Here is a 15,591-nt window from a genome sequence, read left to right as displayed (position 1 = left end):
AATGTACTTATAACTTAATTAATGTTATAATAAGAATAGCTTCTTTTGTAAGTTAAGTAAAGAGGTTTGTTACTCTCTCAATGAAAAATAAATAAATTATTTTACATGTTTATATGTTTATTTGTGTATGGCTGTATTTGACTTTCTAATATCTTAATACATAGTTAAAAATAAAAATAATTTTGAATTTACTAAAAACACATTATTAAAGCACTGACCAAGAAAATAAAAATTAAAAAGTGTTGAAAATTGAAACATTATTTGCATAAAAATATTACATATTAATATTTTAATTACCATATGAGTATATTTTTGTTGAAATGACTTTTGTTTAATCAATAAAAATTATTGGTATAAATATTAAAAGCTCTTTAATGACAGAATTACTATGCTACTAATTTATCTGATATTTCTTTTAAAGCGTAGTTTAGAACTTTTTTTTCTTTTAGAAAACATCTTAACAAAGTAAAAAATACTTAAAATAAAATTTAAGATTAAATATGTTTTTAATTTTTAGTAAAATTGAAATTAAATTTTTTGAAATTTTAGTCTAATTTAGTTTAAGTATGGATTTAATTTTTAAAAATTACAATTATAGTAATTTACTATGTTAATAGAGCAAAGCATGAACATAAATTAATAAGAAAAGATATATTTAGGTAAAAATTGATTTAGAATAACATGTTATATTAAAAATGATTACTGGTCAGAAAAATTATTGAATGATTTTGACAAAGCAGACAGTGGTATTTGGGTAAGAAAAGATAAAAAAGTGAAAATAGTTGCAGGAAGATAGTAAGGGATGCGTGTTTATGGTGTGTCCGAATAATTGTGTACAAAGAGCGGCGCGTGAGGCCTCGAGAGTGTGTCTCACCCAACACTGGTGGGTCCCTTTTCATTCCTTTCAATGTTTTTTACGCATTGGATCCCGCATGCGCAAAACCACACCATTTTATTCTTTATTTTTTTTTTACTTTTCTAATTAATGCTTAATGGTTTTATTAGTAATTAATTATCATGTGACCGTGCATATGCATTCACGTTAATCCATAATTCAGCTCTTCTTTTCTCAACTCAACCACCACTTCCGCTTTCGTTACACTTTCAACGTTATTTTCTGTTCCTTTTTATCTCTCATTTTGCAACCTAAGTCAATGCTAAATCTTCTACAAAATCTCCTCTCTTTTTTTCTTTTTTCCACAAAAACAACTTGTTTCTATATTTCTTTAAAATCAGTAAGTAGATTTATTTCTGTTTTTCATATGTTTGTCTGGTCTGTTTATTTTAACTTAAATGAATCTTGTTTACTTTTTAAATAAATAATTATTCCACAAACACTTATTTTAAGACTCAGTATCATAGAAAAAAATGAATTTATATATACAAATTAATCCACGTAACAGATTACTTTGAATTTAATGACGAAAATATTATTTTCTAAATTTGAATTTACTTTGTTAAATTAATATTTTAAATACAAATTTAGTTTTAAATATAAGTATACTCGAGTAGCATCTCACGTCCAGACTTAATTGAATAATAAAATTTTAAATCTATAGATTTAATTTTGTGCTTTGTTGAATATGTTTTTAGTTTTTATATTTATATGTGAAATTGAAATTTGTTTTGTATTTTAAATTTTGATCTTTCAAATAATAAAAATATAATCTTTTTTTATGTACTAAATGATGTTATAGATTAACATTTGATTAAATATATCAAATGGTGTAAATACTTTATAAACATGAAACTCTTTAATATGTTAAAAAAAGTTAACATAATTAGATTAAAAAAATATTTATTTTTAAAATTTAAGATAAGAGTGCATTAAAGTTTTGAATATAAATTTTATTTTCATATATAAATTTAACATATTTTAAATGTGAAAGGGATTTCTTTTCCATTTCAGATACTGTTTTTAGTCATAATATGTGAGTGGTTCTTCCGACAAGTTTGGTACCATTGCTCAATAATAATAAATGGAAAGATGAAAGTGATTTGGGTTTTAGAGAATCTTGCAGTTTTTAATTGGAGTTTTAGATCCAATTTTTTCTTAGAAGTTGAGGAAATTACAGTAAAGAAAGTTAACATTTAAATTTCAAATCTTAAGTTCCGAATTGAATTTTGATTTGAATTTAGGTGGAGACTTTGTATGTGGATGAATCGAGTTTAGTGATTTTGGTGGAAATTCCGCAAGTAAAGTATTCAACGGGGTAGGCTGAGATTTTTGTAAGATGTGAATTTTGAGAATATTGTATTTTAAAAATGTGAATTTTGAGAATATTGTATTTTAAAAATGTAAATTTAGACTAAAGTTTGTTATTGGAATTTTGATTCTAGCTTTTTTTTATACTGAAATTTTAAGATAATATGAAATAGATAAATAAATAAAAATATGCATACATAGAGTTAAGGAAAAGAAAAATTCCAACTTTATTTGATAAATTAACCTGGTAAGTTCAAATTGGTGAGCTTGCCAATTTTATGCTGTATACCATAAATTGTGATCATGCCTTGAATATTTTTAATCATATAACATCCTAAAATTATACTATAATATTTTTCTATACAATACTTTAATTATATTATTATTAAATAGTGTAATTTTTTATTACTTTTAATATATATATATATATATATATATATATATATAGAGAGAGAGAGAGAGAGAGTTAATTCTCACATATTGAAGATCCATATTAAAAAAGTTTTAAAAAGATTTTTTTTTTTTGGAAAATAACACTTAAGGAAAGGCAACCAATAAGTATTGCTTTGAGAGAACTCATCCCACAATTGGTTTTATAATTTGTTTTCTAAGATTGAACTTGAATACAAATTTGTGGTTTAGCATTACCATCCTCATTATTCTTGTTTTCTTGACAAATTAATAGACTAGTAGTATTGTCAAAATGGATTGCAATCCGCGAGCTAATCTGGCTCCCACGGATTTAAATTGGGTTGGGTTTGAAAAAAATATAATCTTTTTATGCGGGTTAGTTTTCAACTTGGCTCACTTAGAACCTGACTCATCCGAGTTGAACCCGTGGTGAGCCGGGTTGACTCACCAACTTATCTATTTTAATTTGATTATTTATTATTTTGTGTTTCAAATATTATTAATTAGCATTTTTTTATTATATTGTAGATGGAGATTAAAAAAATGTTTCAAAGAGAGAAAAATAATATAGATTTATCTATTCAAGACTTTAATATTATAAATAGACAAATGATACAAAAATTATCAATATTAAAAAATTATTTTTCGCCTTTTGTGTTTGTTTTTAGATTAAGTTTGGATTATATGATATATTTTTTTTTATTTTTTTAGAAATTTATTTATATTTAAATTATTTTTTTTTATTTTAAATAAATTTATAATTAAGTGAAACAGTAAGTCAATCCGTTTAACCCACCAACCTGTGGTGGGTTATATCAGATTCAAATTTTTTCAACTCGTTGATAAATGAAACGTGTTGGATTGACTCACTAAGTGACCAATCCATGTTGAGCTAAACCGGATCGAGCCAAATTACCCGTTTTCACAGTTATATTCACTAGTTGATATTATCTAAATGTTAGTTTATCAATCCTTTAGATACTTTTAAAACAAAAAATTCATTTAATTTATTTTTAACATAATTTTTCAATATTATCATTTGTTTTCAATTACACCTTATCATGCTATATTTTCAAGTAACATTAAATTAATATTATGATTTAATTACATGTAAAGTAAAATAAACGCAACAGTTTATTTATAATTAAAAAATCATAAGTAAAATTAAATTTTTTTAAAATAACAATGAATAATTTTTTTAAAAGAAAATTAAAAACCAATAACTTATTTATAAAAGCAAAACATAGTTTTACCAACTAAAAATTCAGTGAAACCTTGTCTAAAACGTTCAATATTTCAGTAAAAAAAGCCAAAAACCAATTATATATATATATATATATATATATATAATTTTTCATGCGTGACTTTAAAAAATAAGATAAAAAAGAAATGGAAATAAGCACAATGTCAGACAGAAAAATATGAATAAAATGTGTTTTCATACATGTAAAAAATTTGAATTCATGCTTCCAAGCAGGATTGTAACCAAAAAATTCGAAACATATTTTCAATCACCATTTCAGCTTTTTGAATATTGACTAGTTTGAAATACGAGATTTTCTAAATACGATTTACTCACTTTTTTTTTTCATTTGCCCATGTATTAACGAATTTATACTATTCGGTAAAAAATAAATAACGTGATGTACCCTGGCTTTGAAAAGAACATCTGTGTTACTTTGCAGGAAATTATATATTTTGAAACAGCAAAAGTAGAAAAATAACATTTCAAATTTAGGAAGAATGAAATTACACAAACAAATATATCTAACTTTTAAGAAAAAATAGCAACAAATTAGCTAAACGAGAATTAACCGCATGAGTATTTAAAGTTTTTTGTTTTGGGTGGTGGTGATCGTAGGGAGAGAAAGATTCATGGAAAAGGAGAAAGGTGCGTTAAAGGTAAGGGCTTTGATGAGAGTTCTTGATTTTGCTTTCTTGGGTCCAACTGCTGTCGTATGAAGATGGTTCTTGCTTCAGTGAAATTTGTTTAATGAACTCAGATCCAGACAAGTGGCTGTTTTATGCGTTCGTATAATTTGTTAAACAAGAACTTGAACCAAACTTGTCTAGATCTAAAAAATTTTAAGTCGGAAAGAACTTTTCAGTTCTGACGAAATTTGCAACTAATGAATCATTTAATATCGGAAAGTAGATCAAAATTAGCAGATAAAAAATTGATGAGAAAATAGAGGAGAGAAAAGAGGGATAAGATTACCAGATGGGAAAAGTTGAGAGATCTGAGATGAATAAGCAGCAGAAAGAGGAGGAAGGGGAAGAAACAGAGGAAAACAGCGGTATGGGAGGTGTAGGGAAGAAACACCATATTTTGCTTTGCTATGGTTAGAGATGGATTTAACAATAGCATAGCATAAGCTTTACTTCCCAATCCCCCCATACCCATGGCTTCCTCCAATCTTGTCTCCCTTTTCCTCTCTTTCTCTCTCAAACCTTCTTCAACAATGATGCAAGAAAGAAATATTGTGTAAGGTTACAAGAGACTTTACAGTGATAATCATAATAAGAAGAATGGCACACAGAAACAGCTTTTTTAATCATACCGATGAAGGCGCAAAAAGAAAAGAGGAATCAAAACTGTGAGCATGATGAAACTCGTGACATAGAATATGGACAAAAGTTGTCGGCAGACCATATTGAATAGAATATTTTTACGTAATGGATTGGACCCTCTCGGGCCTCCATTTCTTTTTATTATCATTTATAGTTTTTTCAACGTGGCCACTAATAAATCTTGTAATAGTTTTTCTTTTATCCTCTTAAAAAAAATTGGTCTTTTTTTCAATATAAAATTTAAATATTTTATTTCGACACTGAAATGTTATATTTAGAATATATAATTTCAATTTACTTATTTTTTGTTTTGAAACAGTTGAGTCATGGAAAATAATTTAATTAATAAAATGAGAAATAAATGTGAACAGAATTCTAGATTTTTAAATTAATTAAAAAATGTCTATTTTCAAATAAAAAGTAAAATTATGGAATGAATAAAATAAATAAATTAAAATTATATTTTAAATAAGATTTAGTGATAAGTGATATAAGTTAATCAATATAGCATTGTTATCATTTGTGTGAGCATTTAAGGCATGCGGAAAATAGTTTTTTTTAATGTAAATAGAAGCATTTTGAGCATCATTACGTTCATGTTTACCACCAAGAATTTCCCACATTTGCAACTTTTTTTTTACTGTAAATAGAGGCAATATTTAGTCCTTTTATAATTTATTTTCTAAACTAATTATGAGCGTAAACAAACAAGTGTGTGTATATATATATTGTATTTAAAAGATTATTTAATCATCTCATAATAATATGCATTTGTAAAACTATTAACTGTGAAGAAGATTTAAAAAAAAAAGTTCAAAGAAATGTTTTCCAAGAATGCTCATGATGAAGATTTGTATGACTTTCTCATATTAACAGTAAATATTAATAAGATTTTCTCATATACTTCCACCTTTAAATAGAATCCATTTTTAGTCCTTCAATCCTTTTTAACTTTTTAATACAGAATACGTACATGTAACGATAAACTTTCATTTGAACATTTTCTTTTGCTGAGTTATAGTTTTAACCTTCATTAATGTTAACTAAATACACAATTGAAAATAGAAAAAAAATTATACCTAGAATATTTTATAATGGAAATATTTCATTGATTTATTCACCTCCCCTTCTTCCCAAGTTCGGATGGACCTGAGATCAGGAATGAATGTTTTAACAAACAAATGGTTAATGATAGTATCTCTTTCTCAGGTAAGAGAGTACTCTGGTGCGAAGATCAGACATAGGAGAAATTTTGCTCTACATTTTTCGTATGATAATATCTCCTTACTACATCTCACAACCGGTGAAATCGAATCACATTATAAATCTCAATATAGAAAATATTCTAGAATTTTATTTAAAAAAACTTGAGATTACAACTCGGAAACTCGTGATGTGGTTACGGAAATGAGTCTTGGTCACTGATCCTGTGACGAAATGTAAGAAACTCGTGTGAATCGGTTGTTCTTCACACTGGTGAGTTGACGCTGCACATGAACTCGTGTGATTCTTTCCAAAATTGGTTTTGATATTATACGAATTGCAGAAATAAAAGAGCATAAACATAGAAATCACGAACCTGAAGGAGACGATCTTTAGAAACGATGAAGATTAGGTCAGAGTGAAAAATGAAATTACAGATGGAGAAATTGATGAATACATACCTGGTGTGAATTGAAATGGGAGGCAAATAAAAGAGGAAGGAGAGGAACTAGGAAGTATTAGGAATGGGAGGCTCAGGCAAGAGGAAAAGAAGACAGAGAGAATAATCTGATTTCTCTTACCTAACCACCCATTACCGAACCCTTCCTCGCTCATAGCTCTCTTTCCTTTCTGCCTCATCTTTTCCAGAGGAAACCTCTTGCACTCACTCAACACACTCCCACCCTAATAATATATACCAAGCCCTTACCACCCTCGCCACGCTCACCGCGCCTTAATCAACCGTTCAACTGCCATTATTTTGAAACTGAAAGGACTGTTTTTATTTAATTTGGGATGATATTTTTTACCACTGGTAAAATTTTATTATAACTATATTCTTAATTTTAAATATCATTATATTATTAAAGTAAAACGCGTTGATGTAATGTCACGTGACTCACTGAATGGCAGAGTCTGCAAAATGCCCACTTTAGCTTGACTTCACCCAATTCGCGGTAATACGACAGAACACGCATCAATCTCGATGCCATGCTTGCCTTGCCGTGTTCACTCATCTGATACCATCTTCAACGCAACTTTTTCTTTCTTTCTTTATATATATATAGATATATATAAAATAAAAGTATCACGTTTTAGCTGTATCTGTCATGATGCTTCAATTAGGTTTTATGACTCCCTTTTACTTTATTAATTTTAACGGAAATGATATTTTCACACGTATACTGTATTTATTTAATATTATTTATTATTATTATTTTTTCTTTTAAAAATATACAAATTATTTTTTTTTAAGATTTTGTATTTTTATAATATATTAAGTAGATGTAAATATATGTTATCCTAATATTATAAATAATTTTGTCTTTGCAGCCAGTAAATTCTCTTGACAAGGTCTTCAAATTAAAAATAATAATATTGTGCATTCAACATGTAAAATGCTCTGCAATATATTACCCTATATTTAAGATGGTTAATGAATTGATACATCTTCTTATGATAATTGTTTCATATATATATATTACATATAATCAGATACCAGACCAGGAATGTGTAATATTTTATACTTGGAGATTTTTTATTTTGAAAACTATATCTTTCTGATTTGTTTTAATCAAACTCTGTCAAGTACGTAATACCACTCATCATGTCGATTAATATTTTTTCTATAAAAATTGTGTTATATTGAATTACGCATACTCCAACTCAACTTGTTAATATTGTTGTTTCGACTAATTTAGAGTGTTTACGCTTTTGTGGATAATATTAAAGTACCTTGATTTAAGCTTATGTTACTTTTATCCATAAATTAAGTATTGAATTATTTATATAATGTGTTATAAAAGATTTTTATATCGGTTAGTAAAAAAAAGTATACTAATTTTTTAATTAATATAAAAATAGAAGGTATAGAAAATATTTCTCTTTTTTATAGCTGATCTAAAATTGGTATAAAAATTCACTTTTATACGATTTTGAAACTAGTCCAAAAAATTTATTACATGAAGAATAATTTATATATGAACCAAATTTTTATATTAATTTTTTAATTAATCGATATCAAATGTATGACATTTTATATTGATTGAAACATTAAGAAAATTGCATTTTTTACCGGTTAAGGTTTTATCGATATAAAAAAGACGTTTTCCATGTCGATTAAAGCTTCAATCAATATAGAATGTATACTTTTCATACCAATTCTCGAACTTGGTTTAAAACATTTTGTTTCATTAGAGTCGAGTTAGAAAATCTATGAACAATTTGAGTTAACTTATATTAATAATACTCAAATGTTTGTTATAAAATGTTGAAATTACCAAATTTCATGAGTCAATAGTAGATATGATTTTCTGCATGTATGTCTCAATAGTAAAACAAGTATTGATCGGAACTTACTTGTCACGACAACAAAACCCAAAACACCACAAGCAATAAGATAGCTTGAGCAAATGAAGGAGCGCAACCCACCACATAACGAAAGCTTCAACGCGCAGAAGGAGCGTCACCCACCACACCACACACCTTTCCAACCCTAAGCACTAGTGACGCACTACAACACTAGTAATGACAGATGAAGGAGAGAATGCACGACAGCTTCACCCGCCTCATTGATAACGAACTACCACCGACCACAGGAACATGTCCATGACAACGAAGAACAACAACCAGAGACGAATGAGACAAGTGAGTTCAGTGAACTAGCAGTGAGAGGAAGAAATAAATGAGAAGAAGTGTAAAAAAGACAAAAATAAATATTAAACATTCTAAAATGGTTATAATAACTAATCGATATAGAAAGTGTTTTCAAATATTATATTTTTACTACCGTTCCACTTTTTATATTAGTTTTAAATTTAACTAGTATTGAAATATAACTTTTCATACTAGTTTTAAGTATAACCAATATAAAAAATATTTATATTTTATTATAATTATGTTACTACGTCATTTTCTGTATCGATTTCATGAAAATCGATATGAAAAAACTTTGCAATTTATTATATGTATATATTACATAATTTTTTATACCAATTTTGAATTCAATTATTATAAAAGAATTTCTCATGTTTACTATCTATACCATTTTTTATACCTAATGAATTTTATAATTAAGAAGCAACTGTAATAATTATCACAGACAATTTGTAGTGGAGAGGAACATGTCAACAAATTTCTTGGTGGTATCAATCGAATCCCGTTGTTTAAAGGTTTCATAATATCACATTAGTTGAAAAAAAGTGGAAAACATATGGATGATGATGTATATCGTTCATCGACTTCGTGTTATTTCAACTTTACAGCATACTTGTTCATAGAAAGCAAAACTGTCCACAATTTGAAGAAACATTTGGAAAAGTTAATATCTAAAATAATGTTACTGCTTTACGCATTTATTGTTTCAAAGTTATGTATAGAAAATATTTCAATGTTATTTTTAGACATTCAACCTTATTGAATATCCGCATCCCGCGTAACGTCTTGTATATCTGTAACTGTCTTGCATTATAATCCTCAATCCACAATCATATTATAAAAATTCAAATGTATTTTTTTTTTCCTTATATCTACATTCTTCGTATTTTCAAGTTTACAAGTCAATCTTCTGAACATTTTTTTATTTGCCTCGTATTTATTAAATCTTCCAATTTTTTTTTACTGAACTCCTTTGTCAGGTTCAGAGCATTTTCTTCAATACAAACTCTAATATTATATTAAAAATGTATATATAAATTCAAAAATTAAGAAATGAATTCAAAGACCGTTTTACTTGGCCACTCCGAATAAGCATCTTCACACCTCATTTATGATTTAAATATTAATTAACAAGAAATTATCATTTCTAACTATGCAAAAGTTTACGTTTTTTAACCTTCCGTCAATTTTAAACATGTTTTTATATTTTATAATATCGGAATCGATTAAACAAAAAATATCATTAAGGTATACTTAATCTTATTATTTGGAAAAGTAATTAATCTTATTTTTTTGAAAAGTAATCGCTTATTTTGTGAACTTTAACAATTTTTTTAAATAGTTTTTAAAATAAATATATTGTTTTGTAAACTCAGCAGAACTGGCCATACAGTTATTTCTTCAATTCTTACGATAAATTTGCAGACATCAAAAGAACTATAGCTGTTAGTGTCTGTTAATTTTTTTTATTCATTTCGTTTTAAATACAATTAAGATAAAATCAGTTCAAATATACAAATAGATTTACAAATAAGCCAAGATTCAACTAGATCCAATTAATTAGCTTCTATCTAAAAACGTACATCGCTCATGTATCATAAAGAACAGATGCATATGCTAGAAATAGCTCATATAATCTGTTAAACCTTAAACATGAAGAACAAAAAAATAAGGAAGGTAAATCTGTGATAGTAATTCTAGCAGATTAAGGAAAAAGTACGAAGATGGAGAAATCAAGGTTCTTAAAAGCACAGATCTATGGTATAAAGAGGAGATCTGAAAGGAAAAAAAGAGCTTACCATAGATATGTAAGAGAAGGTAAGAGGAGAGTGGAAAGAGAGAAAGCAGAGGAAATAATAGGAATGGGTGGAATCGGCAAAAACAGTGAGAAATATTGATTCTCTTATGCTTTACCAACCCACCCATCTCCGATCACTTCCTCAACCTCTTCTCCCTTTCCCTTTCTCTCTCTCTGCAATATGAAACGCAGGTTGTTGGGTTAGGTTAGGTTAACCACGTGTAAATATATATATTGATGTCTGTAGGGAGAAGATGATAGGAATAAGAGTTTTGGAACGTTGATGCTTAACAGAGGGAGATGGGTTTTATTATTACTCACACCAACCCCACCACACACTACGCTGTCTTTATCTTATCACCACCTACACGAATCTTTTCTCCCGTTCAACTTTGGATTATCTCTACGCCACTCATCAAAACTCAATCAAATATTTTAACCGTTTGATCATGAATGCACGGCCACATATCGTGTACTCGACTGCAGACCACCACGTGCTCCGTCAATCCATGCTTTAAGAACATAAATTAATGTAACAAAATAAAAGAACACTAAGAGTGTTTATTTTTCGTTTTAAAAGCCAATGATATCAAATTGATACTTAATTTTTTTTTATAATTAGGCATATATAATAAATAAGAGATTTCTGGACAAAGTTGGATCATTTTAAAAGAATTTATCTTACAAGAGTATATATATAAAACTGCGCACGCCGACCAGTGGTTGGCAAAATAAAATGTTTGAAGTTTTATCTCTAATGAAAAGTGAATGACATGAATTTCCTTGAATAGTTTATGGATTTTTGAAGGAACTAAGCTACCAATGTCCAGGTATGTGAGATCACTGGTAGGCCGAAGAAACGTGGTAGTATGTCCTAGCTTAATTAGACACATTTTGTTCACGGGAGAAGGCTGGAGTGAATGTGGGCATATTACTACACTTGGGCCAAGGCCTAACGAATCTTGGGCTAAAACAATTAAATGACAATCTTGGCCAAGACACGGATTACTACCAAATTTATTTTAAGACCTGATTTTTGTAACCTAAGGAAAGAGGGATTTACTTGATGAGGAAAGCGAAGTGAAATATATTATATGCTCGTACTAAAAGAAAAAAAAAAGTACAGGCAGCTAAGAAATAGACTACACTAGAAATATATTACAACCGCGATGAGAAATTGCTTTCTTTGCAAAGTATCAAATGGTATCATTGCAAGAGTACCCAAAAAAGCAAAAAAAGAAAAGAAAAGAAAAGTAGTATCATTACAAAGAATACTTTCTAATGGTTGGTTGGATCGGATCATCTGACGTATTATGAATGTAACTCTCAAAAATCAAAATGTGACGGGAGAAAAAAAAATATGAAAGGTACGACGACTACTAACCACATTCTCCCCAACAATCCTGCTCTAGATATTGGCAAACCTCCTATTTTGTATTTGTATTTTACCCTTACTTTTCCAATTCATTAGAAAAGCAATATTATTTTTTAGGTGGTAGTTGTCCATGTTTGTAATTACACAATGAAGAATATTATGTACCATTTACGTTTACTCCAGCATACGGACTCTTATCTTTCCAGCTTCATTGTTCTGGGCTTAGGCTGTGATACGACAGCTTTCTCTTGTTCAGTGAGTGCATGGCGGAAATGGCATCTATGGCCATATGGGCACACAACCCCCGCAAGGACCATCCTGCAGACCTCGGTTTTGTAGCGTGGGTGGCGGATGACTGGGCGAAGCTCCCCAATACCGTGAGCAAATTGGCAGTGGTCTCCGTATGGGCATGTACCAGTTTCCTGCCACTTATTACACAGCTCAGTTTTGAACATCCCTTGGTTATACACTACCATTTCCAGAGGCTCTTCCTCTTTCTGCCCTCCCCGCACATACACCTTCTGCTGTACCATTCCATGGCAACATATGCAAAAATTTCAACAACAATCAAGTAGCATAAATTACAATAATAATAAAAAAATAAACTCCTTCCTATTTTTTATGTTAGATTCGTTATTTTTTCATCCATAAACATTGAATATATTTAAGCTTTTATAACAATTCATACATACTGTGCTCAACCAATTAAGCTGACTTTTTAACTTATGTGTCATCCTCTAAGTAAGATGAACTATACTCTCTCTTAATTTAGATGTCATCGTCTAAACGAGCATAAGTGTATAAGAGAGGAAAGGATATAACGTGGATTCATACAAAAATTATTTAATGTTTGTTAGATATGGTTATGTATATCATATGTCCAATTATTCATTTATGTACACGGTGCACAAACTAGATATATATTTTCCACACACTGAATACTTTAATTACTAAAATGACTTCTTTATGTTTTTTGCTGACAGTAAAAATTTCCATATAATAAATAAAATATATTTGCATCAGCTCTACTCTACCAATTAAAATTGGTTATGTCATCTAACACTAATTAGAAACTGTTGTTTGTGGCTATCAAAACGTTGAACATACCAAACCACTAGCAGCTAGCAGCAGAATGACATATCTAACTTGACTATTATAAATCTTTTCAAATCAAGACATGAAAGAACAATATTTAGTGGACGTGTGTTGTATGGCTAACAGTCTTGCCAATTTCTCTATATTTCAAAATTTTTAGAGGTTGAAAAACAATTATTTGACCCCTATACAATACCAAAACTGTATGGCTCCTTATCAAAATTAATCTTACTTAACTGGGACATGAGACCCACGCAAGAAAAGGAAACAACGCGAAAAGCTAGAGCCCCACCTAACGACCCTAAAGCCCAGGTTATGCCAGCCACCACCCACCAAACAGGTTACAACTGTCACAGCAAGGCTCGGGCTACTTCTTTATGGCTTAGAGCAACTTGAGCTAATGGGTCCTGCGAACCCGATTGCTAACTAGAGTTGCACACTTGCAAAACAAGCACACGCAAATGAAAACAACAACCACAAACTACTCCATTCGTTGCAGCTACCTCCAGGTAATGACAGAGACAAGCAATGCTTTACTTCTTTTGAAAGGAAAATAATTAGCAACTAACAAGCACGTCAAGTACGGTAAATAACGATAAACGCAATAATCACATATCAAGACAAATAATAATAATAATAACTAAAACATAAAAAGCCCAAGCATATATAGATAGTTAGCACGTGTGTCCTTACAACGGCTTCAGGTGGAGTTGCGGTGGCGCGTGGGCGAGTGGCACCTTTATTGCGAGTTACATTATTATTGGTGGCAAGAGCAGCAGACTGAGCCATCTTCAAGTAGCCATTGGACCTCACAGATATGCTCTTAGGGAGCGAGAATCTCTCAACCTCCACCACGTTATTCTCCATCACGCTCGTTGGACTCTCGTCTGACGCTTCCTGCAGGTCCTTGTTATTATTATTATTCAAAATATTGTTGTGATTATGATTATTGTTGTTATTCCAATCGGCATAATTCTCTTTGCCTTCCCCAATGTGGAGGCTGCGGAAGCCATGCAAGACGTCGAACAGCGTCGGTTGAGTCTGGCCGGAGGATCCACTGCCGGCGGCGGCGTACTGACTCTCCAGCGAAGCCTGGATGACGAGGTGCAGCTGCTTCTGCAGCTCCTTGTTTGCTGCCCGGAGCTGACCGTTCTCCTGCCTCAGAGCATCCACCTCTTTGGAAGTCTCCACCAGGCGATTCAGGCACATGCTTTGACGGTTCACCATGTCCTGGTGCTTCTGAATCACGCACGAGTCATACTGAGTTGTTGAGTCCGAGTATGGGTACAGCGAAACGCCGCCTCCGTTGCTGCAGTTCGCGGAGAGCGAAGGAAGGTTATCGTTCGACAGAGCTGAGTACAGCGAACCGTAGCCTCCGTTTGACGGCAATTGACCAGAGACGGCAGCGGGGCCGAATCCGCCATTGGAGGAGGGAGAGCAAGCGTCCTTATTAAGCATTTTTCTTGATTCTGCAAAATCAGACAAAGATAGTTATAAATGAAAAGAATTGCGGAATCGCAACGCGATGAACGATCATTAACTGAAATGTTTCATCGGCCATCACTTAATTCATATTTATACTCAGATAATAATAATTTGATAACCGATTTGTTAAAGAATCACAGTGCGCGATCGAAGAAAACGTCGAACTAAGTTGTATTCAAGAAATGTCGATGAAATGATCGATAAGTCGACCATGCAAATTACTTAATGTATAATGAAGTTAATACATAGAGGAATTAAAATTGAATTAAAGAAGATACTGTTCATTGAATAAACAGAGAATTTCTTGAAAATCACTGACCTCGCTGTTTGCTTGAGCTTCTGTCGAGGACTGAGGAGATTTTAGAAAGAGAAAGCGATTTGAGAGAGAGAGAGAGAAGTGGAAGAAGAGATTATATAGTAGTAATGGTTGAGGCGAGTGTGTTTGGTGCCATGGAAAGAAAGAAAGAAACCGTCTCTGACACACTTCCTAACAGAACGCTCTTTCGGAGCTTATTCAACTTTTTTCTTTTCCCTAATTACCCCTACTCAATTCGTTAGATCTGCTGCATCCTTTTAGGATTTTTTTGGTATTTTAAATTGGTGTGTTTCTTAAAACTAAATTTCGTGCTTAAGCATTGGCCATTGATATACTTTCTCTTTTGCTCTTATGTAATAGTAATGGCGTGATTTTTTAGTCTTATTGGTAAATTCATTTTTAATTATAAACAATTTAAAAATTAAAATTCAGAGGAGTTATATAAAAAAAAAATTCTAAAGAAGGTTCATTTTAAT

The 15,591-nt window shown here is 30.4% G+C and overlaps 1 protein-coding gene and 2 long non-coding RNA genes across 4 annotated transcripts; all 3 read right to left on the bottom strand.

Annotated features, from left to right (window-relative positions):
* Positions 1-4,330: 4,330 nt before the first annotated feature.
* LOC148197410 (uncharacterized) lies at positions 4,331-5,366 on the bottom strand. The gene is made up of 2 exons (XR_015780515.1): positions 5,179-5,366; positions 4,331-5,068 (listed from the first exon to the last, which is right to left on the bottom strand). It is a non-coding gene; the product is annotated as an uncharacterized LOC148197410 (long non-coding RNA).
* Positions 5,367-6,275: 909 nt separating this feature from the next.
* LOC148197409 (uncharacterized) lies at positions 6,276-11,113 on the bottom strand. Its single transcript, XR_015780492.1, has 2 exons — positions 10,846-11,113; positions 6,276-9,051 (listed from the first exon to the last, which is right to left on the bottom strand). It is a non-coding gene; the product is annotated as an uncharacterized LOC148197409 (long non-coding RNA).
* An 887-nt stretch (positions 11,114-12,000) lies between these two features.
* Positions 12,001-15,251, bottom strand: LOC124828244 (zinc finger CCCH domain-containing protein 15). 2 transcript variants are annotated; one of them, XM_047301497.2, is made up of 3 exons: positions 15,119-15,251; positions 14,008-14,783; positions 12,001-12,743 (listed from the first exon to the last, which is right to left on the bottom strand). In XM_047301497.2, the coding sequence occupies exons 2-3, from the start codon at positions 14,770-14,772 to the stop codon at positions 12,414-12,416; spliced, it is 1,095 nt and encodes a 364-aa protein (XP_047157453.1). In that variant the 5' UTR covers positions 14,773-14,783; positions 15,119-15,251; the 3' UTR covers positions 12,001-12,413. The 2 variants fall into 2 exon arrangements, with proteins under 2 accessions (XP_047157453.1, XP_047157454.1); XM_047301498.2 differs by having other exon boundaries at positions 12,001-12,740.
* Between the last annotated feature and the right edge of the window lie 340 nt (positions 15,252-15,591).

Source organism: Vigna umbellata, chromosome 6 (genome assembly GCF_029865625.1).
Source record: "Vigna umbellata cultivar VRB3 chromosome 6, Vumbellata_1.0, whole genome shotgun sequence".
NCBI lineage: Eukaryota > Viridiplantae > Streptophyta > Magnoliopsida > Fabales > Fabaceae > Vigna > Vigna umbellata.
The sequence above is the reverse complement of the archived record's forward strand: the minus strand, read 5'-3'. Positions and strand labels throughout refer to the sequence as shown.

Bases quoted from the DNA above. Each gene is read 5' to 3' on its own strand.
- LOC124828244 (XM_047301497.2), bottom strand. From the start codon at position 14,772: ATGCTTAATAAGGACGCTTGCTCTCCCTCCTCCAATGGCGGATTCGGC. The intron at 12,744-14,007 runs GTAAGGACACAC...GGAATGGTACAG, and splicing joins CAACTCCACCTGAAGCCGTT to CAGAAGGTGTATGTGCGGGG.